Source organism: Diplotaxodon limnothrissa, linkage group LG3 (assembly GCF_057381915.1).
Source record: "Diplotaxodon limnothrissa isolate DT_005_m linkage group LG3, D_limnothrissa_male_GT1.1, whole genome shotgun sequence".
Classification (NCBI taxonomy): domain Eukaryota; kingdom Metazoa; phylum Chordata; class Actinopteri; order Cichliformes; family Cichlidae; genus Diplotaxodon; species Diplotaxodon limnothrissa.
The window spans coordinates 61,038,320-61,059,443 of record NC_140598.1 but is presented as its reverse complement, the minus strand read 5'-3'; the positions used below and the strand labels follow the sequence as shown (position 1 = coordinate 61,059,443).

Genomic DNA, 21,124 nt, shown 5'->3' with positions numbered 1-21,124 from the left:
TCGTTCACCAAATGATTAATGCTATTTTATTGACATGTAATAGTTAATTTGAAAGTTAAATAGGCTGAGATTTTCCCATAATGCTTTGCCGCAATGTATGGGTTCGACGTCGCAGCTTACTTCCGGTCAGCGAGCGTTTTATTTTTTTTTAAAGTTTTACAAATCATTATACAATGACAATGACTAGGGATTCATTTATGTAATATATTCGGCAAGCGTCCAAAATGATAAGACTAACGTGATAAGTGAGGCTTTCCTTTTTAACTGTGGTTTCATTCAGCCAAATTGACCTGGTGTCTATTAACAGGTGTTTCCCCAGCTTTGCTCACAAAAGATTAATAAAACTGGAGTAAAATGTTAAGAAAAAAATAAGTACACTGTAAAACAAGTCCATATGGGACAAAACATGCGTCGACATTCGTCTATTTTACGAATAAACTGCTCCAGCAATGTCATGCTAGCGTGGCTGTAAGAGTACTGTGAGTTTTGGCGCCATCTAGTGGACCACCGAACAGACCGACATGCTAACCCTGACCAGGGGCGGGAGCATGTGCAGTAGGCCAGCTGCTATGAGCCCAGTGAACACACGGCTATTTTGCATAAACGCAAATATTGAATAAAAGTCATCTGGCGTTTAAACAAGAACTTGTTTGGTGAAGTTAAGCTATCAACGTGCACAGTTTTAGCTGCCATAAACGATCCCATACTCGCATACATTACAGTGTAAAGAAAACAGTATAAACGGCTACTCATTAGCAGAGGAGACCTACATTATCCGACACCTGGTGATGCACAAGCTTACCAGCCTGTTAACTTAATTAGTACCCTGAAAGAAAAGTTCAGTTACAGCAGGGGTTATTAATGATTTATTAATCATTGGCTTACCCATGGACTGGCGCGACACCACCGAGTTTAAGGCCTCAAAAGCGACATTTTCAACACTCATCTGAGGAAAGCTGAAGGTGCCATTGAAGATGACGACTGGACTGTTTTTATACAGCCCAACATACAGGGAAAACTCCATAAAATACACGACGTATTCCAGGATAAACAGACTGCTGAGTAAATAACATTTAGAGAACGATGTCTGTCTCAAACGCACGTTTAAGAAAGTCATTAATTGTCTAATATTTGTCGTTAATTGACCGTCTACTATTTGCTTATATCAGTAAAAGCCCGTGGAGCCTGTAAAAAGAAAGAAATGTCCTGTTTTGCAAGTATTTTTATGACATGTCATCTTGTGGCTTTATTTGTCCACGGCCAAAGAGGTATCCCAGGTATTTCACTTCTTGTGCTCAGGCACACATTTGGAGTCGAACCAGCCACAGTCACAGTGCTGCTCCACGTTTTGCTCTCTGATTGCTGGCTGCATGTTTAGCCAGGTGATTACCTGTTAAGCCTCTCTGACGGTGGGAGGTCGAGAGCAGATAGAGCAGAGTATACCGTGAAGCCATTCACAACACAAGAGGAACACCGCTAAAAGAGGACACGATCTCTTATTGCTCATACTAACTGGACACAGAGGTAAGGTAAGCAATGTGCAGTAGAAAAAACAAGATCAAGTACTAACAGTGATAGAAAACACTGTTTCTTTTTATCTTTAAGCATTCCTAAAACTGTTAATTTTCACATTTCCAAACAATAATAATGGATTGCATTCATATAGCGCATATTCACTAATATGTTTAATTGAAGTACATAGTGCACTTATTGTGGCATGTGTGTCTCTGTTTATCCACAGCATGTCCAAAGCAGGAGAGCGGACCCCTTCAACAACTTCCGCTGACTCAGCCTCAGCAGATGGGTAACTTGAGATCGTCTTTGTGTGTCTTCCTCAAAGTAGAATAAATTTGTCTAAAAGTATGCACGATTTCCACAACTCTGATGTGTGGCCGTGGTAACTTCATTCATTACCTCAGGAAAAAATGTTCGAATTTCTCAAGCAATAAATATGCTTATTCGTAAGATGATTTTTATAGCAGAGGTCTCTGGTGTCAAATGTGAGGAAGAATTGTGACTTTACATGTTTTAGAAAAGAAGGCGGCACTAAATCTCCCAAGGGAAAGGAGTCCCCATCAGGCTCAGTCTCCGAAACGCCCAAGAAGTCTTTGAAGAAGTCCAAGAAAGTCTCTGAGAGTAAGAAAAAAGTCTACGTCTCCGTGCTCAACAGTATTTTTGGGGCGGTAAGTATTTTCACCCATTCAAATGTGCTGTACAGCTGTGACCTTTGACCTTTACATATTCAATCACAGTTTTAGCTCAATTTTATATCCCAGTATCAAGTTTTTCTTCACACGCATTTGTTTAAAAAAAAAAAAATCATTATCCATTTAAACGCCATGACAACAGTCACAGGTGTCACATGTTACAATGTCAGGAGCCAGGCGGAGGTGAGACGGTGTGCTTACAGGTGTGCTCCTGATCTTTCTGGAGCTTATCTCCACTAAGCCTGGTGTGTCTGACGTGTTAGTCGCCCGTTAGCACAAGCTTAGCGTCACAATTCATTAGGATGATCCAAAAGAAGAGCTCCGTCAGAACGAGACCTTTTGTTTTTTGATATGTTTATAAATGATAATTACACACAAGTTAGCAATCTTTGATGTCATGAGCATCACACTCATTTACAAAAATGAAATGGTGTCGATTTTATTCTGTTGTGGAGTATTTGACTTTGTTTTTGCTGCTGTGACATGTCTGATTCGCGTGTGTGCAGGACAGAGAACTGGCTCAGGCTGAATTAGACGGTGAGTCTCACTCACACCTACATCAGCGTTACATTTATTACACTGAGGTGTCGGGCCTCAGAGGTGATCGCCTAAAAATCCTGTTTTGTGTTGTCAGTGGTGAATTATTAGAGTTTAAATGAACTGTTAATGTTAAAATGACTGCCTAAACCCAGCTTTTGTTTAGTGTTTTAATATTTTAAGCTTTTTTTTTCCAGTTCTTTTTTTTTATTTCATTTACTTTTTGTTTCTTTCCATCTTCATAAATCTATTGTATGTTCAAAAGTAGGGAGAAATGTTCCCAGACCACACCTTTTCATTACATACTGTAACTATTTTTCAACAGTTTTCCTTAAATTGTGTGAATTTGGGTGCTAAATGTTATCAGTAACTTTCATGTTCTCTTTGCAACCCCTATGATATTCCTCACAGAGCTGCACGAGGCCTTTAAGGAGTTTGACTACGACCAAGATGGCTACTTGAACTACAAGGACGTGGCTGAGTGCATGAGGACTATGGGATACATGCCCACTGAAATGGAGCTGCTGGAAATAGTGCAACAGATAAAGATGAGAAGTGAGTCCACTGAGAACATGTTTAATGAAATCGACCAGTCGATTTCAAATCTTTATTAAACAGTCAAGTAAAAAAAACAACAACTCCATATTTGGCCATGTTTTGGCCTTTATTGGTTCACTTAAGAGCCCCTTTCTTCTTCACAGTGGGCGGGTTAATGGACTTTGAAGACTTCATTGAACTGATGGGACCGAGGATGATGGGCGAGACGGCGGACATGCTGGGACTAAAGGAGCTCCAGTCGGCCTTCATGCAGGTCTGTCAGCTAACGATGACTCAATTACCGCAGTTATCGAATTAGAGCGAATGGACAGAAATCCCAAATAAATGTGCGCACACAGTATCATCGGATATGCACGTCATTTCAAGTACTTTGTTTTTCAGTTTGATGTAGACGGAGATGGAATAATCAACCTGGAGGAGTTGAAGGAAGCGCTGAAGACCCTGCTGGGGGAGAAGCTGAAGAAAGGAGAACTAGAGGAGATCTTAAAGGAGCTGGATATTAATGCAGATGGGAGCATTGATTTTGAAGGTGAGAAGACATCAGCATGTTCGGGCCATTAACTGATTCATTAGAAGTGTGTGTGTTTTTACACTTTTCAAACTTTTCATCCACATTCACCATTACACCAACAAACCCCTGCTCTTCTGTCAGATGCCACACACTCACTCAGTTTTCTGTTTTCTCTTCTTTCTCCTTTTGCTCAGAGTTTGTGATGATGCTCTCTATTCGCTAATCGTTCGACAGACCGACCAACCATGGACAGACTGCTTTGGTCCACAGCTGTATTCACAGTTAGGCTCACTTGTGTTTGTAACCTAGCTACAGACTTTTACTACATAAAGTGTGGCCTAGCCTTGCAATAATGCTGCATGTGACGAACTTCTGCATCACTCCCACATGTCATCAAATGCAGAATATGCCGAGTGTTATCATTTTGTAGATCCATGAACATTTTGTTGTGATATAGCATGTAAATAAGACTGCAGTGTTTTGCTATTTTAATAAAGAAATCAAACTCACTCATGCCTGTCACTGAAACGTCAGGACACATCACAACGAGCATCACGTCACAGCAGACTTCATTCCAAAAACATCTGTTTTATTGTTTCCAGGTCATTGTTAAACAAAATAGGAATGATAGTGATCATTATTATCCAGAGAATATAAGTTAAATATAAATAAGATCATGTCAGGTCGGCTAGCGTCAGAATTAGAATTGCACATTCAAATCATCAGAAAGAAAAGTTTCACATTTCAGAATCAAATCCCACATCAGGCCGGCATTTAGCGGTGGTACCGAACCCAATCATAAGCCCAATTTATCCTCCATTTAAAACTCTATAAATATATCACTACATTAAACTTAATCTGCGTATTAATATCGTAATTATTGTTCTTACTATAACGTCAAACTAAACCGTAGCTCAGGGAATCTGTAACATGCAGCACGAGTAATCTGCTGAGATTTACGTCTCAATGCCAGGCGAGAAACGGAAACACGAGCCAGAAAAATCCAATTCCCGAAAAAGCACAGAGATGGACGAGGCGCTGACGTCACAGGAGTTATAATCAGGAGTTTGTCATGCATTTTCTCTCGTATGTTAGACTTTTGAGATTCTAAAAATACACATTTCTCTTGTTTAGAGCTGGTCACAATGTAGCTTTGATGCATTATTTATCCTTCATTTTTTAATAAAACTAAGTTTTACACATCCACACTGTAAAACTCGTCTTCAAACCACAATAAATTCTGTGTTGCATTTCACAGACAAATAAAAAATGCTCATCATTAATTTGATACTTTCCACTGAATACCAGTCACTTATATTTTGCACATGAAGTAATTTCAAAATAAAAGCTCCTGCTCTCCCTCGTACGACCTCCCGTCCATTTCTCCTACTTTCACTGGAATGTTTGCTCCACTTTTTGCACACTTCGTGACAATGAGAAGCACCATCCCAAAAGCAGATTTAGTAAACAGGTGCATGTACTGTACGTCTTCCTTGCGCGAGAGAACTTGCTCGGTTCAGTTTGTGTGGTGCTCACATTGGCAGGATTGAGGGTGTTCTGGCTTTCCCAGGATGACACACACTAAAACTGGTCATGGTACTTTAGGATGCTTTGGATTAAAGCCCATACCGAATATTCTGAATGCATGCTGTACCATTCTGACTGCTTTGCGAGGTTATACTGATTTAATTAACAGTTTATTTTTGTACTGTAGATCTGTTTGTATCAATTATGTACTTAGTCATCATGAATGGGCATGCTGTCCATTGGTCACACTGCAGTAACTCAAATCACATCACATCACAGCATCCTTCTGTGTGCAGCCTTTAACACTACAGCAGCTACGGTGCCTTCATTTCTTCACGTCGTCTTCGTTCCTCTACATGCTGCCAAACATCTCAGTGTCCCTTCTTACTTCTCAAACTCTGTTCATCTCTTTAGGAAACCCCTTTCTTCCTTTCTTTAATCCAACTAGATGGTAGGTATATAGATAAAGACAGATAAGCTTCTTCTATTTTTTCTATCCACGACACACTGCGCCTTCTTTGATCAACAGGATCTGACTAGTAAGACTTCTCAGTGGTCCTCTATTGTTTACAGCTCGTTGGTCAGCTCATCTGCAAACTCAGCCATGATGTCATGCACCCAGGTGTCCTTTTCTTCCTGGGAAGTGTCAACTAGGAAGACAGTCAGCTTCCTCTCCCAAGGGGTAGTGGCTTCCTGTACTGCCTCCAGCTGGGCCACCATAGGCTTCTTCTCCACGTGGTGCCGGAAAACAATGGAGGCCTCCTCGGACCACTGCCTTTGCTTCACTCCTGCGGAGAACCAGGAGCCAAGTCCAAATGAGAACCAGGCATAAATAAATAGGTATAAATAATAAGTAATAAATTAAACGGAGGTCTTGCAGATTGATGTAATTGTACAGCCCAGTTGACTGAGTGTCATGTGACGTGTACTCACCAGCCAGCTGAGCAGTGATTCCCTGAAACGGCAGCTGTCTGAACTCTTTGATCAGAGGCCTGAGCTGTGTGCAGCTGACCAGCTCGTGCTTACCATAGTCCAACTCATAAACAGACACCAAGCCGCTGTTCAGAACTCCCTTCACCAGCACACGATGCCAGCTAAAGAATCGATGGAGAGAAAGCACACGCACTTACAATTCAAGTTCTTAACAGCATGCGTTGTGAGATTTGTAGTTGTAAACTCACCTGTTTTCCACTTTAGCAGCATAAATCTGATTCTTCTCTACGTTTAGTGGTTTCTCCTCTGTTTTGTTGTAGTAGAGAATCATCTCTCCCATCAGCACTACCAGTCTGTACATGTCTCCCCATGGCTGTAGCACAAAGTGGCCGGGGTGGCACGCCAATGATACGTATACATCCATGTTGTTTCCTGAAAAAACAAGAGTCCAATGTGAAATAAGAACATTGAGGATTAGAGCATTCAAATGCAGTATATACTGTGTGGTGGGTGTTTAAACAAGACAAATAACAACAGTGTTTTCTTTAGACAATATACTCTTCCTTGGTACCTATAGTGGGCAGCTCTAATGGTGGTGGCAGCTGGAGAGAGGATGTGGGGGATGATGGTGTTTCTGTCGGGCTGCTGGGGGTGGTGGTGGTGTTTCCACCGCCTCCACTGCCTTTGGGCCCTGACAGAGCCCTCCTGAGGTGAGGCTTGACTGGGACATTAGCTGATATTGGGCTGCCATTGGTGGAGTTACTGGCACTGGAGGTCTTGGTGGATGAAGTAGGTGTGGAAATCCTGGCAGAGCTGAGAAAGTCATAAAACTAGAAATTCAGTTTAAATGAATTACAACTGAGAAAGGAGAAAAAATAGACATTAGCTGGAGGGCACAGAGTTAACAGGTGAAAAACCATCATCGAGAACCTGTGGCTGGTCAGGAAGACGTCTGGTTGCTGCTTTAACAGCTCGGACTGGGCCATCTGACGGTTGAGGCTGCGGTCCGGGTCATGGAAGTTCTTGTCTGTGAATAAGTGGACGTGAATGCAGCGCTTCTTTTCATCCACTTTGGCAACCTTGGTGAGTGTGGAGGGACACGAAGAAAAACATAGAGGAAAAAGCACAGAAAACTCATTTAACACATTTACGGCTGCGTTTAGTTTCTTCATAGTAGAATATTTTAGAACAGAATATATTAGAATACTTTTCACAGTTGTTTTGAGTTTCTAAATCAATCTAAATATATTGCTATATGTAAAAAAAAGGATAGTGTGAATGTTTGTAAGTCTATTTCTTATCATCGTCTCCACCTCTTCAGCTCAAAAGGCCAAAAAATACATTTATAAAGGGGACAAAGCCATTTACCTTCATACTACAGTCAGTGGTGTTCAACACTTTGTCTCGAAGCCACTGCACAGCATCTGGAGTCCAGGATCCAACACTGACAGCCAGGTCTGCTAGACAGCACTTCACAGCCTGAACACAGGTTGCATGCATCAGCTTATCTAACAATATGCCCACATTTCTACAGATACCGTCTAAATCCTAACTGTATAAATGACATATATGATCTTATTACTTATTTCTCTGGTCGGGTGTTCACTGTCTGCACATTAAAGACATAGACCCTGACCTGTGGTGGGATAGCCATAAGGTCACGGAGGAATGGGGGAGGAATCTCCCTCAGCTCAAACACCTCGACAGAAGCCTGCACGCCCACATCAATGAACAGGATGTCCAACACTCTGCTGCCATGAAGGTTGGTGATCTAAAGAGACAAGAAAGCGTCACGTTATTAAAAGTTATAGATAAACAGATAACTATACTTGGTACTGATTGCAACACAGGGATTAACAGGTTGTGACTGCTTATCAAAGGTTAACAAAAGGAAATAAATGGTCCTCTATTGAGCAACAGTCATTTTGTTCCTTGTTTAATAATTCACATTGTTTATTGCAGGAAACAGTTACCTCGACACGGAACCATTTTCCTTTGTAGCGAGCCAAACATCTTTTCCCACAAAAAGGTCGGGAGACCAGGAACTCGGATGTTACCTGGAAGAAAATTAATGGAATTAAAATCTTTAATAAAAAAACAAAAAACCCCCATAATTGTTACATTTGACTACAGTGTTACAATGTGACTTTGATCTAAAATGTTTCCTTATGTTTAATGTTTCATTCTGTGTATTTCTGACCTAAACTCATCTGATCCAATAAATCTTCCGTCTTAACACAACACGCTGGTAGCTGGTACCCAAACACTGACGTAAAAATGACGCTACACGCTTTAAAGGCCGCTGAACTACAAAAGCATCCGCTGCACTGTGCTGCAAACAGACTAAGTGGCTTGGCCATGTCTTAACTCCAGATTAGCAACCTAATCGTAATCTGCCCACAACACTGCCTGAGAGAAAACACATGGCATTGTTACATTCACAAAAGTCTTTTTAAGATGACGTTGATGAGCTCCGATCTACTAATTCAAAGAGAATTAGAAGAAGAGATAAAAGGTTGGATTATTTTCCAGTTTGTACACAAGACGCATGTATGTATGACCCAATGTGATCCAGTTATTTAATGGCAATACATGCATTTTTATATAAGCTCTAAGAAATGATGACATGTAAAGCCACAGAAAGAGAAGTGTGAGCTAGAAAATGAAAATCTCATTTGGAACAAGTCTCATTCAAGTCCTCAGAGCCTGAAATTAGCATGAAGTTTTCTGAAGGTAATCTACTCAAACATAGCCATGAAATCTTGGAGGTGTCTGCAGAAAACCGACTAATTCTGTTTCACCTGGGCCTACTGCTGGACAAAAGCGACTGCGACTACACAATGTTCAGTTGAGTTGTTTTGACAACTGTTGTTTGCAGAGTAACGTTCAAGTGTAGCCATTTAACAGTGCACAAGGAGACACACTATACTGAAAATAGTAACATAAACAGCTACAGTGTGTAATAGATACTATTATATAATATACTTGAAATAAATGTAATTTAAATGAAATAATATTTTTGCATTTTCTACAACACGCTGTCTGTTCTTCTGCATATGCTCAGCTGTAATATTTGCATATCAATTAAAAATGACAAGATATCAGTCATGTTAGCTGTTTTAGCTTTTCTCTTACACTACGATAAGAAGATAGAACATATCAAGGCTACAAGATTATAATCAATCTGCACACTGATAAAAGTATCACAGTTCCAAAAAAGCTCTGAGACAGCACACGAAGCAGGCATTTACCTGTGAGTGGAAGTACGTCTCTATTTTCTCCAGCGTCTCATTCATTTTGGTAAGACCTCTGGAGGGAGGCTGACAGTAGATAGTCCCATCAGAACAAACGCTACTGATGGCCACATTCATATAAGCGCTGTTCACCTGAGGACATCCATAAAAACAATTTTGCTGTGTTACAAAACCACATGCATACCCACATGTATTCACGCACAATCATTTCGGTACCTGTAACGGACTCGCTAGCGACTTGTCGTGCAGAGCTTTCATGCAGGCAGCGTTGATGTTTATGTCATCATCCTGCGACGTGTCGTACAGGACAACCAGAGGGGTCTGCCCTCTCTCCAGGATCTCGGCCAAGAGAATCTTTCCACTCGCCATCGTCTCAAACTTCTTCAGCACCGCCGGGTCCTGACAAAATGTCTCAAGGCCTAGGCACACACAAAGACACAAAAAATATATATTCTCAGGTACTAGAAACCTTTGGAGAAGCTCTTTTCCATAGGACGATCAGATCTGTGACTGGGCCCTGCAGCACTGAACATTTCTGACTGGTCGACTGTTTATTGGCTGCATTACCGACATCTACTTACACAACTTGAACAGTTATGTGCAAAATGACGTATTGGACTAATCTCCACAGCTTTTCGCTGTGCGTGGAGGCAACTTTGCTTAAAATCCCGGGAATAAAATCTCAGTCTTTTGTGCATATGAACCAACTAGGAAAGGAAAAAGAAAGTTTGACAGGAGTGGCAACAAATTTCTTTAAGTAATGTTCAGTTTTCTTCCAAATTACTTGTGTTTTTATGATTAAATGACGAGTACACCCACCTGCCAGTTTACACTTGGCTGCCTGGAAAGACAGTTTAAAGAACTTCTCATGCAGTTCAAACACTTTGTTTTTGCTGATCACCTCTGAGAAGCCATGATCCACATAATACACCTATAGAGCCAAAAAAGAAAAGATCAGAGGGAGAACTTATACGTCCTCAAATTAATCCTTCAGGTCATTTCCTGTGTTTGATCCCTCACCTTGACCTTGTCAGTCATGACCTCACAGACTTGTGCCCTCAGAATCTCCTCCTCTTCCTCCGCCCTGACTGCAACAAGCTGGCCCGAGGATAGGGATGATACAGGTGTTGGGCTGCTTTGGTCCAAACCATAAAACTCTCTCATTTCATCTTCCATGGACTCCTGAGCCTGGGAGTAACCCTCACCGATGTACCTGCAGCGGAGGAGAGACAGTCAGGGATTTATGCTCTCTGCCTTGTTACGACGCAATCGCACAACTTCTGTCTTACCTGAGTAAAACCCCGTTCGTGTTGGTCGCCTCCACCACCAGCACAGAGGGGTACTCCTCTTTGGGGATCTGTAGTGGAGGCACTGCCTGGTTACTGAGCCTCCTCCCCAGCTCCTTCCTCACCCTCAGCTCCTCCTCACTGGCTGAAGAGTTCCTCCTGTTGCAGTTCTCGTCCTCTCCTCCTCCACCTCCAGTACTGCTTCGCCTGTACAGGATGGCCCTCTTGGGGTTGTCAGGCATCGGGTAGTCGATGGTGCAGATGTCAGAGAGGAGATCGAGGCTGACCAGAACATGTCCTGGCAGTTTGGTCTTAAAGACACATAAGATATAATAATATTATCAGGTTCACCCGGCATGTACATGAAAGTATACTGAAGTATTACTGACTTTGTAGGTGTCCTGGAAGAGCTTGGGTAGCGCATGGGCCCACAGGCCACTGGAGTACTTCACTAACAGTTCCTCCAGCTTCTGCTTCAGGTCAGGGCTGAGGGTTGCAGGGGACGAGGGAGGGCTGGGTGAAGAGGAGGATGAAGGTGGAGACTGAGAAGACCGAGAGCCAGAGCGAGTCGGACGAGTGCTGGGGGCTCTCTGTTGGACAGAGGATTGGAAAGGTTTGTCTGCGGGCACGTTTGTGGTTGTAGCAGAGTTTGGGTGGGTGAGGATGGGCGAAGAGGAGGAGGAAGTGTTTGTCTGTTCCTTGGCAGGGTAGAGAAGCCGCTCTGATGGGTTGCTGCTGCAGGTTTTCTCTACCTGGAAGGACAAACGGAGCAGCCCTATTACAAAAGCATTTTGCATTGCACTACAGTGATGTTTTAGAATTATCTTTCTCTTTGCTTGGAAACAGAAACCCTTATTAAGCTACCAAAGCACGAATAATAATTACAGCATCATAAGCGACACATACTATGCAAATGTGCGTCCAGGTCTCCAGGTCTTTAATGGCCTCTGTGGGCAGGTCTTGTTTGTAAAGCTCTCTGTACATCTGAGGCAGTTTGGACACCCAGAAGCCATTACTGTACTTCGCCAAGATCTCTCTGATGTGACCTTGGACCAGTTGGGGGTTGTAGGGCTTTGCTTTCCCAGAACCAAATCTCTCATTTAAGTTTGAGGGTGCTGGAAGATAAATAGAGAAAAACAGACAAGAAGGAAAAAAAGATCAGACACATGTATAAAGCCCACTACTGCTTCTAAAGTAATCATTTCCTTGGACCTAAACTATTAGATTGAATGACGTGACTTCACCTCTAAAAGTGAAACAGAAGCAAAAGAGAAAACAAAATAGGAGAGTGAAAAAAGCCCCATAACTTCTATTTTTGTGTGCTGACTCAAAGGAAATCCAAAATAAAGGAAAGAACGATATAAAACAAAAATTACTAATAATCAGAAACAAATTATCTTCTGCCGATTTGGAGGACAGGATACACAACATGTATTTTTAGTGTGCTGAAAAGAAGCCTGTCCTACTTACGAGCGGTCTGCTGGGAGTTTCTGGAAAGGTGAGCGTGCACCTCTTTCTGAAACCGTGATGGTAGGGTCATCCTCCTGAACACAAGAGAACAAACAAGAAGGATAATTAGCTTTTTGCAAGTTCTAAAAGGCAAAGAAAAAGAAAATACTGATGACAGGCCGTCTACCTGTTTCTTCCTTCTTTGTTTAGAACGTCTGACTCTTGGGCCATCCTTTAAAAAAACATTACATTTGATTTGGAGCTGGAAGGTCTTTTATCTTATTTGAGGCAAAGCACAATCAGAGCTTCAAAAAAACTCAGGTAACATTTCAAAGTCCAAACAGATAGCTTGCTAAAGTTCTCAGAATGATGACCTGTTAATCCTGAGATACTGCACAGCAGGAACTGCATTGCACTAGTTTCCCAATGCAGTGATCTGCTGAGTACCTCTATCTGTGCACTGAGTAGAATATCCATCTCTTTACTCTGCTGAAATCTTCACTGATCTTCCATCAATTTCGTCTACCCCTCATCTTTATCATGTCTGAGGGTCAACTCAAATCACACAGCTCTGTTTAAACATTTCTCCAATCAGTCAGAACTCTTGCCTCACTCAGGTACATGTTAATGTAATCATGCAGTCAATAAACAGAGCAACAGCACCATTCGCTTCAGAGCCCCAAATGGCTGTAAGGACATTAGAATGTCTTACCTACACATAAAATCTGTATATTACAAAACACAATAACAGGAAATGTGCACTACACTGACCTCTTTCTTTATTTTTTGAGGCCTGTGGAGGTGGTGAAAACACACTGAAGGAATAAACAATTAAAAGTAAATTCAGGCTTTTTATTGAAGCGTCCTGAATAACTACAGATGTTATTTTTATGTAGCAACATTAACGTGGAGGTCTCCACCAGTGTTTTTTTATTGGCTGGGCAATAAAATGACTGAAAGCAGTACAACAGGTTCAGTCGTGCAGTGTGCAGACATAAAGGTGTCCAAGTGTTTGCCTGCCTCAGCACGTTGGCAAGAATGAAGAAGAGTAGTTTTTAATTTGAGACAAATATAGTCGTTTTCTAAAGTTATGAGCTTTTATTGTACCTTTTATTGTAATCTAATGAACCGTCTTCAACTTAAGTAACGTTTTCCTTACTTCACTGGTTTTTCATCAAATGACATATAAATGATGTTTAAATGTAATTCAGTGTTGTACTGCGCCTGTCTTTTTACTGAATTTACAGCTTGCACATCCAGGCAGCCCATAGTGCTACTGCACACACTACGCACACACACAAATAAATGATGATGACTCTGGCTTGCACAGTGGAACATCTAGAGGGATACAGAGAGATGTGCTGATTCACTCTGTGCCGGTTTAGAAGAGTTAATCTACCACAGAATAGAACAGGGATTAAAACGGGCTCATGCTCCCCCTGCACTGGGCTCGTGTCCCCTGCCAATACACCAGGCGTCCCACCCTGTTGCCCCATTGTGCTACAGAGGGCCAGCAGCACCTTCAGTGATACAGATATAGAACTGATGTCAGTTGTTTTCACAGGACGGTGAACTAAATAGTGGGTGGATGGAAGTGGGAGAAACAGTCATTGAGCAGAAGTGATATTTGATTCATTGTTGATGAAATATGATGTAGCAAATGACAGCAGCAGCACGAGTACAAATGGAACAATGTTAGATACATTGATAAAAAAGAAGGAAGAACAAAGGTAGAAAGAATGAAGTGAGACAGAATACAGAGAGAGAACCAGAATAATGTGGAGAGCGTATCATCAGCCCAGTGCTGAATAAGCAGCAGCAGCAGGGAGATGGTTATCATCCAGAAACCAAGCAGAGTTCAACCAGACATCCATTCACGAGCAGACTCGTGAATGCTCGTTTTGATTCAGCTCAGCTCACACAGGTGGAGAGAAGGCAGAAAGAGAGGGTAGCAATGAATTTTTACGTTGCCTATAACTTTATAAAAGCAAATAAAGACGACAACAAAATGAGCTCTTTTATATCTTCCATGACTGAAATATTTTAAAACAACTTTTCTGGCATGAGATCTGAATTTTCTGAGCACAGCTGCCTGTGGCTCATTACTCTACATGGGTTTCCAAAGGACTGTGGAAGTCTGCTTGATGACTGATGCATGTAAGTGTACAAAAACCCCTCCACAAAAATGTGGAGATGGGGTTGAAGGATGTGAGCCTAACTAGATCTTTTCATAGTGAAACCCTAAAGAATTTTTCACTCTTTTGTCCAGTTCCAAAGACTGGATTTTGCTATTGAGGGCATTTTATATCATCTAATCAAATAAATAAACTTAACTGACAATCTGAAAAGTGAAACACCGCTCTTCTCAACCTTCCCGCTGGATCTACTCACTCTCATCCAAATCCAAATTGCTTTACTCACTTGTCTGGAGGTTGGTTTCCTTTCCTGTTGGATGTGTTCTGACTGGACATCTTGTTCGGATGCCCCCCAGTCTTGCCCTCTGATGGGCCATCCCTTAAGTCTCTTGCCTGTCTGAAGTCTCCATGTCCAGCCCCACGGCCAGGGCCTCCTCCTCTACCCCCACCTCGGCCACGGTGGTTCGGTTGCCTCAGAGAGTTTTGAGGTTTGGCTGTGGAGAGAGAGAAAGCAAACACGAAAAAAAAAATAAAGTTATGGACTTGAAGTGAATACAAGTGCAAGAACACAAACACACACACAACCTAACTAAGCTAAACCTGATTCTAGGACATGGACAGTGTGCCTGAAATCCTTGCAGTTGTTGCGTTCTACTGTAAAAAGTCCACGTGGTCACAAAAAACAGGCATTTATGTCACCCAGGCCTGAAAGAAGCCTTCAGGCCTGCAGAGCTGATGTGCTTTTAAAATCTAAAAGGAGCAAGTCCAGGTGTTTCCACTTGCTTCCAGTCTTTATGTTCAGTTAAGATAACCGACACATGGCTGTAGTGCACCAGTTATTAAACTGATGCCTCATTTAGCTTGAAGCGATTACGGAAAACAAAGTTTATTCCTTTCAACTGGCACAGCTAAGGTGAAACACAAGTTCAACTGTATGCCGTATATGTTTAGTTTAAGACTGGAGGTACATGTAACAAAAAACGTCAGGATTAGTCTGATGTGAGTATAAATCCAGTAATTGTAATCCATTACAGTCCCTGTTTATCCAGCAGAAAGATGGAAAGTCAGAGTTACACCATTCACATTTGTCCTGACATCACATTTCTGCGCGATGACCTCACCAGTATACCTCCTGTGCATAACCCTTAGTCATTTACACTCCCACACTCTGTCCTTTTCATTTCTTCCTCACACTGACTCTTCTTTTATCTCCACTCTTTCTTCTCAATCTCTTTGCTTCTCTGCGAGATCCAGAACTTTCTCCTGCTTTCTTATTCACTCTGTTCTCACTGAATCGCCACAATTTCTATTGAGAGAAAAGAGCTCCTTCATCAGCCACTGACTTCAAAAGTCATCAGCAGGCAATTCCCGCATCTAAATCTATTCTGTGGACATCCTATTGGCCACTGGCACTCAGTCAATTAATAAATCAGCCAGTTAATAAATCACTGAACTATACACACAAACACACACACACACACACACACACACACACACACACACACACACACACACACACACACACACACACACACACATTAGAGAAACCCAGCAGGCATAAGCATAAATCCACATGCAGATACAGTCAAGGACAAACACCCACAAACATACACACCAACACTAAGAGCAGACGCTGCATCACCTCACCGGCATGGACACACAGTCCCTGGTCTGTCTCTGCCTGAATAATAATAACCCAAGCGGGGAGGAGAGAAGGAGAGGGTGCATGTGCGTGGGGAAGAGAGAGCTTGATTTGTGAATCAGCATCTCCTCGCTTGCAGCTGACTCTCAGCTGCTTCAGACCGTGTTAGCCTCAGATTTCAACATCCTCCTCTCCCTCCCTCTCTCTCTCCTTTTTTGACTCCTTCCTTCCTTGTCTCCTTACCATTTCACCATCCCTCCATCTTTCTTCTCCTCCAACCGTCTCACTGCCACTCTTTCTCTCTCCTCTACTCCTTTGTCTCCCTCTCTCTCTTTCTCCTCCCTGCACTACCACCTCCCACTTCCTCCTCTGGCTCTCAGAATATCCTGCAGCATCACAGTCTAGCAGAGGTGTGTGCACTGTAAACGTTTTAGTGCAAGTGTGTGTGTGTGAATGCAAAACGATAAATAAAAGTTCAGAAATGTTTGTGGACACGCAGTAAGGATGTATACGGGCTGAGATCTCGGTGCACCTGATGCTCGCGTGCAGCCCTGAATACTGTGGAGCTGCTTGTCTGAGTGTGTGAGATATCCTTAGTACCTAAAGGATGAGCAGGTCTCCACAGAAGGGCAGTTAAACAGGGCAGCTGTTCATCTACAAACTGTGAGGCTGCAGCACATAAAGCATTTGCATTTTGCATTGTCACAGCACTGAGATAGACACTGAACACCACTTCTGTTTCTATGCTGCTGCAGCAGCACTGCTGCACTGTAGCGCTAGAGGAGTCTGGAAAAGCTCCTTTTTGTTGTGTGAAAATGTGAAAGTTTGGGTACTACAAAACTGCTCCGTCATCGTCATCAGGCTTTTACACAGCAGATGGCTCCACTAAATGGCTCACTTACCAAATCGAGCTCTCAGTTTATCTCTGAAAAGTGTTTTTTCTTTGATTTTGAGGAAAACTGCAACATTAGGGTGGATATTCTACAACAATACAACAACGTCTAATCTTTAGGTTGTTTATGCTAACACATGTTCAGTTTTGTGATGTAATTTACTCAGTCTTCAATCGCTTTTTCTAGCCGAGCTCCACATATTCATGCTCCTGCAATGACTGCAAAACAATAAATACTTGGAGTTTTACTCTGAACTGAACCTGATGGAGAGTCAGAGGGAGGGAAAATGCCAGTGCATATGAGGATACATCTTGTTTAACTTTTTACAGTGAGCAGAATAAAAACACGTCTCCCTGTCCTTTCTCAGCAGTGCGCACACAGAGAACAACATTCATGTTTCTTTCTTCCTTTTACTTCCCGTCAGTGAGCACGATTACAAGTCTCAGACTTGTTAAGTGTGTTCCATTAATGTCTGAATATAAGTATGTTAGAGTTATAGTTAAATTAACATGTGCAACATTTCCAGTCTCATGCTCTCTTCTTCAGACACTTTCAATCGAACGCAGCAATATAAACAGTTAAATTCCTCTCAGTGCCATTTGGCGAGCTGTGCCAATTAACTTTGAAATGTAATATGAACTATAAACTTTTTGAATTACTGACAACAGCAGACTTTGAGAGTTAATAAATATGTAAAAGTGTTTTCACTCTATGAATGATGGTCAGGTTCGAGTTGACCTTTTCAGGCAGCAGTGTGGCTGCTCTTCTCTATCAGCCCATCAGTTGTAAAGCCAGGTTGTGTGACAGCAGCCCTGGTGCATAGCTCTGGTTTAGTTTCACACACTGCCGAAAAACCCAGAGCGTCAGGCACATTTATGCATGTGTCACAGTAACAGTATCTACATTGCCCTAAATCAGCCTTACTGATAATTACCAAAATACTTTCGTTAATGGTTCATCTGCAAGTATACAGAAGCTCTTCAATCAAAATATTGTTAATGCTAAAAAATAATTATTGTAGTTATCCATGTATGTTCAAATATGCTAATTAACAAAAAAGCTAAAAAAAACAGTGAAATATATTTTTTTTCTAAAGTTATCGCAGGTATTTACCTGCACGCCTTAACTGAAGAATTAGTTTTAGTGGTTGAATGCTATGATTGATTAACGTCTGACTTCTCAGAAAAGTCCAGTCTGCCAGTTCAAATATGGGTATACAAACAGAAATTCAGTAACTTTTACTTTAAAACAAGTTTTTTAAAATTTTTGTGTTCTCTTGTTTTTATCACAGGTGGTTTATCAAATCTGTTGAGCACTGCAGATTTTATTTCTGTATGAAATGCATACATTTATCTCTGAATAAAGCCTGCGCTCCATCTGAGTCTCAATCCTCAGGACCCACAAAAAGTCCAAAGCAATTTCTAACATATCAGTTCAGCTGTATATCATTCACATATTTATTCTCCTGCAGCCTGCTGACTGTGAGCACACCCCTGACTCTTCTGATGTAGATACATATGAAGATGGCAACTGACTGCAAGAGGATGCCTCGCCGCTTCCTGTGAAGTGCGCATTTCAGAGGGTAAAGAGATCGTGAGTTGACTGCACATGGTCCGAATAATTTGGGTCGTGCTGCGGTCTCCAGTTACTGTTTTCTATGTTGGCCCAGGGAGGTCAAATGCATCGGAACTTAAACATAACACCAGCAAAATAGAAAAACATAGCAGAACTTTGAATGAAAATATTTGCCAGTTTGTCTAAAATGGTCATGCATAAACAAAGATGTACTTGAAAGCTAATAATCTATTAACAAATCTATGCTTCTGTTTCTTTATCAAAGAGTCATACGGTTGAAGGAAGAAAAACAGTAACCTTTGGATTTAAGGATTGTTTGGACCTTCTTTATCAGCAGCAGAGCAGTCAAAGTATTTGTGGAAGCTGGAGCTCAGACCTGCTCATTCTTCCAAAAAGAAGTTTCTGATTAGCTTTCCTGTTACCACGTCTGATGTTACTCGTTCTCTGACTTCATCCCACAATGCACCTGGAGGCCCACCTCTAGGCAGAGTATAAGCAGCACCTAATCCTCTCCTTTTACTAACAAATGAGCTAATTAACTGATCAACACACATTCATTATGAATATGCTGACGTGGACATCCCTGTACGGGTCCCAAATTTTTTATTTTTTTACATTTTTTTTTACCATTGAGGACAAGCGGGGCAGCTGGTTTGACCCTCATCTGGGTGTTGACAAGGTGAGGTCGACCCGTCTTCTTGGATGTGCGCTGACGAGCCACCACCTTGGCTAGATGACCTGTCTCCTTGGCCCCTGAGGCAAAACAAACCACCTGGAAATAGAGAATGCAACAAGCATGCAGTCGTGCTCTAGTGTAATGTAAACATGGTTAAACCCTGCAGGCGTAATGCACATCACACAATGTAACAATCTACCGATGACGTGTTTAAAGAAAGAAAGCAGAAAAATATATATCATCCATCGCCGCTTATGTGAAGCACATCGGCACACACCTCTCCCGAGCGGCTGCGCTCCATGCGGACTAAAGATGGCATGCTGGCTAGAAGAGCATCCAGGTTGCTGTGTCCCATCTGCTTATGTGGTATGTGCTCCCCAGTCAGCTCCTTATACTCTAACTGCAGGTGTGACAATGACACTCCACCTTTGTTGGACTGCAGGATGCCCCGCAGCATTTTTTTTGCCACCTCCGCATCAGCCATCTGAAGAAAAAAACACAAAAACAAACCCAAAACGCAACTTTTTAAACACTTCAGTTCTGAAATCTTTTACTCTGATAATGACGCAAACCCATACTAATGTCCACACAGGCTGGGTTTACGCTGTAGGTCAATGAAGGACTGGTTAGGCAAGTTTTCATGAAGTGTTGATCAGATTTCAAGAAACAAACAGTGTATTCAGATCAATCTAAATCTCTGTTGCAGACTAAAACTGCAATTGAATTCTGAAGCCATAGTATCAGTAGAGTATTTGCTTTTTCTTTTAGGCATAAAAACCATCCATGACCAAAGCAAGAAAATGTATATAAAAACCTGCTTTTGAAAAATACAGTAAATACAGCAAAGAGCTCCTCTTGTTTGTGTTTTTATTTTGAAAAGGCTGTTACATTCCATCTCTGCACAAAAATGCTTTCGGTTTCCAAACTAAAGCACCCTGCAGCGGAATTGAAACATACAGAGCTGCTCCCTGTCGAACTTCAGGCAAAAGTAAAACGAAAACTTTAGATTTCAACAAGCATTTGGTATCAACTCTCGCTTCTGACCGACATGGAGACACACCCTGAAAGCAGAATTAGGGGTCTCACCGGACACACTGGAGTGTAAACAAGTGGAAATCCTCAACTTGCCCCTTAAAAAATTACAATGACTAAAATTTAGGAATACGCGAGATCGGGCACACTCGGAAAGCGTCAACTTTGCACTTTGGGAACCACACGATATCTGATCTTCTTTCGAAATTGGTCCCCGAAAAATCAGTTTTTCAAATTAAAGTATTTCTAAATATATTTATCCGTTCAGGTAGTACCGTGATGAAGAAGGTGGTGGAACTGGAGCAGGATGAAGTTAAAGTATCAGACTATTTCAGAATGAGATGGCTTTAGGCCACTTGTTGATATGGCCACTCTGAGCAGCGCAGACAGCAGACGGGAGAGGGATGAATGACGTCACGTGTCACACTTCAACTCCACACCCTCCATCGGGACAAAACTATTTGCTTTAACTTTTTCTGCCTTTATGAGTTTCATGAGCAAAAGTTGTGCTTAAGTGGCTCTGAAAAAATACAATCACACCAACAGAGCATACCGGACCCGGTAAATAGCCCGCTTATGCGACCATACTGCGCGCAAAATCGAGTTAAATCCTCCTGCCAAAGCCGGGACAGCGGCTACGTCGAGTTAGTTAAAAAGCGACGTGAAATTACCGGAACTACATAAATCTCGCCTTCATAATAAGACAACCGCGATACACCGGTTACCTTTCCCAAGGCAAATGACTAACAATAGCTTTAATTTTGAAAGTCGCTGCCGGAAAGAAGGTTTGCAAGCCCGATTGAAAACTTTTCAACCATCAAATCCGGGAGTAGCCACCCCAAAAAAACAAAACAAACAGCACCGGCCAAGCTTTATCAGGAGTTAAACTTTTTAAGCCCCACGAAAGTT

At 41.9% G+C, this 21,124-nt stretch overlaps 2 protein-coding genes across 3 annotated transcripts; one reads left to right on the top strand and one right to left on the bottom strand.

Annotated features, from left to right (window-relative positions):
• The first annotated feature begins 1,742 nt into the window (after positions 1-1,742).
• LOC146636779 (calcium-binding protein 2-like) lies at positions 1,743-4,036 on the top strand. Its single transcript, XM_085351048.1, has 7 exons — positions 1,743-1,804; positions 2,033-2,183; positions 2,714-2,744; positions 3,156-3,299; positions 3,446-3,555; positions 3,684-3,831; positions 4,008-4,036. The coding sequence occupies exons 1-7, from the start codon at positions 1,743-1,745 to the stop codon at positions 4,034-4,036; spliced, it is 675 nt and encodes a 224-aa protein (XP_085207174.1).
• A 1,871-nt stretch (positions 4,037-5,907) lies between these two features.
• On the bottom strand, positions 5,908-19,679 carry tdrd7b (tudor domain containing 7 b). 2 transcript variants are annotated; one of them, XM_085351047.1, is made up of 20 exons: positions 19,461-19,679; positions 19,135-19,279; positions 14,684-14,891; positions 12,450-12,494; positions 12,284-12,357; positions 11,720-11,928; positions 11,203-11,565; positions 10,817-11,124; positions 10,548-10,740; positions 10,347-10,458; positions 9,744-9,946; positions 9,525-9,659; positions 8,247-8,330; positions 7,910-8,044; positions 7,642-7,752; positions 7,204-7,352; positions 6,845-7,086; positions 6,522-6,705; positions 6,274-6,434; positions 5,908-6,128 (listed from the first exon to the last, which is right to left on the bottom strand). In XM_085351047.1, the coding sequence occupies exons 1-20, from the start codon at positions 19,665-19,667 to the stop codon at positions 5,908-5,910; spliced, it is 3,489 nt and encodes a 1,162-aa protein (XP_085207173.1). In that variant the 5' UTR covers positions 19,668-19,679. The 2 variants fall into 2 exon arrangements, with proteins under 2 accessions (XP_085207173.1, XP_085207171.1); XM_085351045.1 differs by lacking the exon at positions 12,450-12,494 and having other exon boundaries at positions 19,461-19,667.
• Between the last annotated feature and the right edge of the window lie 1,445 nt (positions 19,680-21,124).

Bases quoted from the DNA above. Each gene is read 5' to 3' on its own strand.
- LOC146636779 (XM_085351048.1), top strand. From the start codon at position 1,743: ATGTCCAAAGCAGGAGAGCGGACCCCTTCAACAACTTCCGCTGACTCA. The intron at 2,184-2,713 runs GTAAGTATTTTC...GCGTGTGTGCAG, and splicing joins TCAACAGTATTTTTGGGGCG to GACAGAGAACTGGCTCAGGC. The intron at 3,832-4,007 runs GTGAGAAGACAT...CCTTTTGCTCAG, and splicing joins TGGGAGCATTGATTTTGAAG to AGTTTGTGATGATGCTCTCT.
- tdrd7b (XM_085351047.1), bottom strand. From the start codon at position 19,667: ATGGCTGATGCGGAGGTGGCAAAAAAAATGCTGCGGGGCATCCTGCAG. The intron at 12,495-14,683 runs GTGAGTAAAGCA...GTTTTTTTAAAG, and splicing joins GGAAACCAACCTCCAGACAA to GATGGCCCAAGAGTCAGACG. The intron at 6,435-6,521 runs GTGAGTTTACAA...TCGATTCTTTAG, and splicing joins GCTGCTAAAGTGGAAAACAG to CTGGCATCGTGTGCTGGTGA.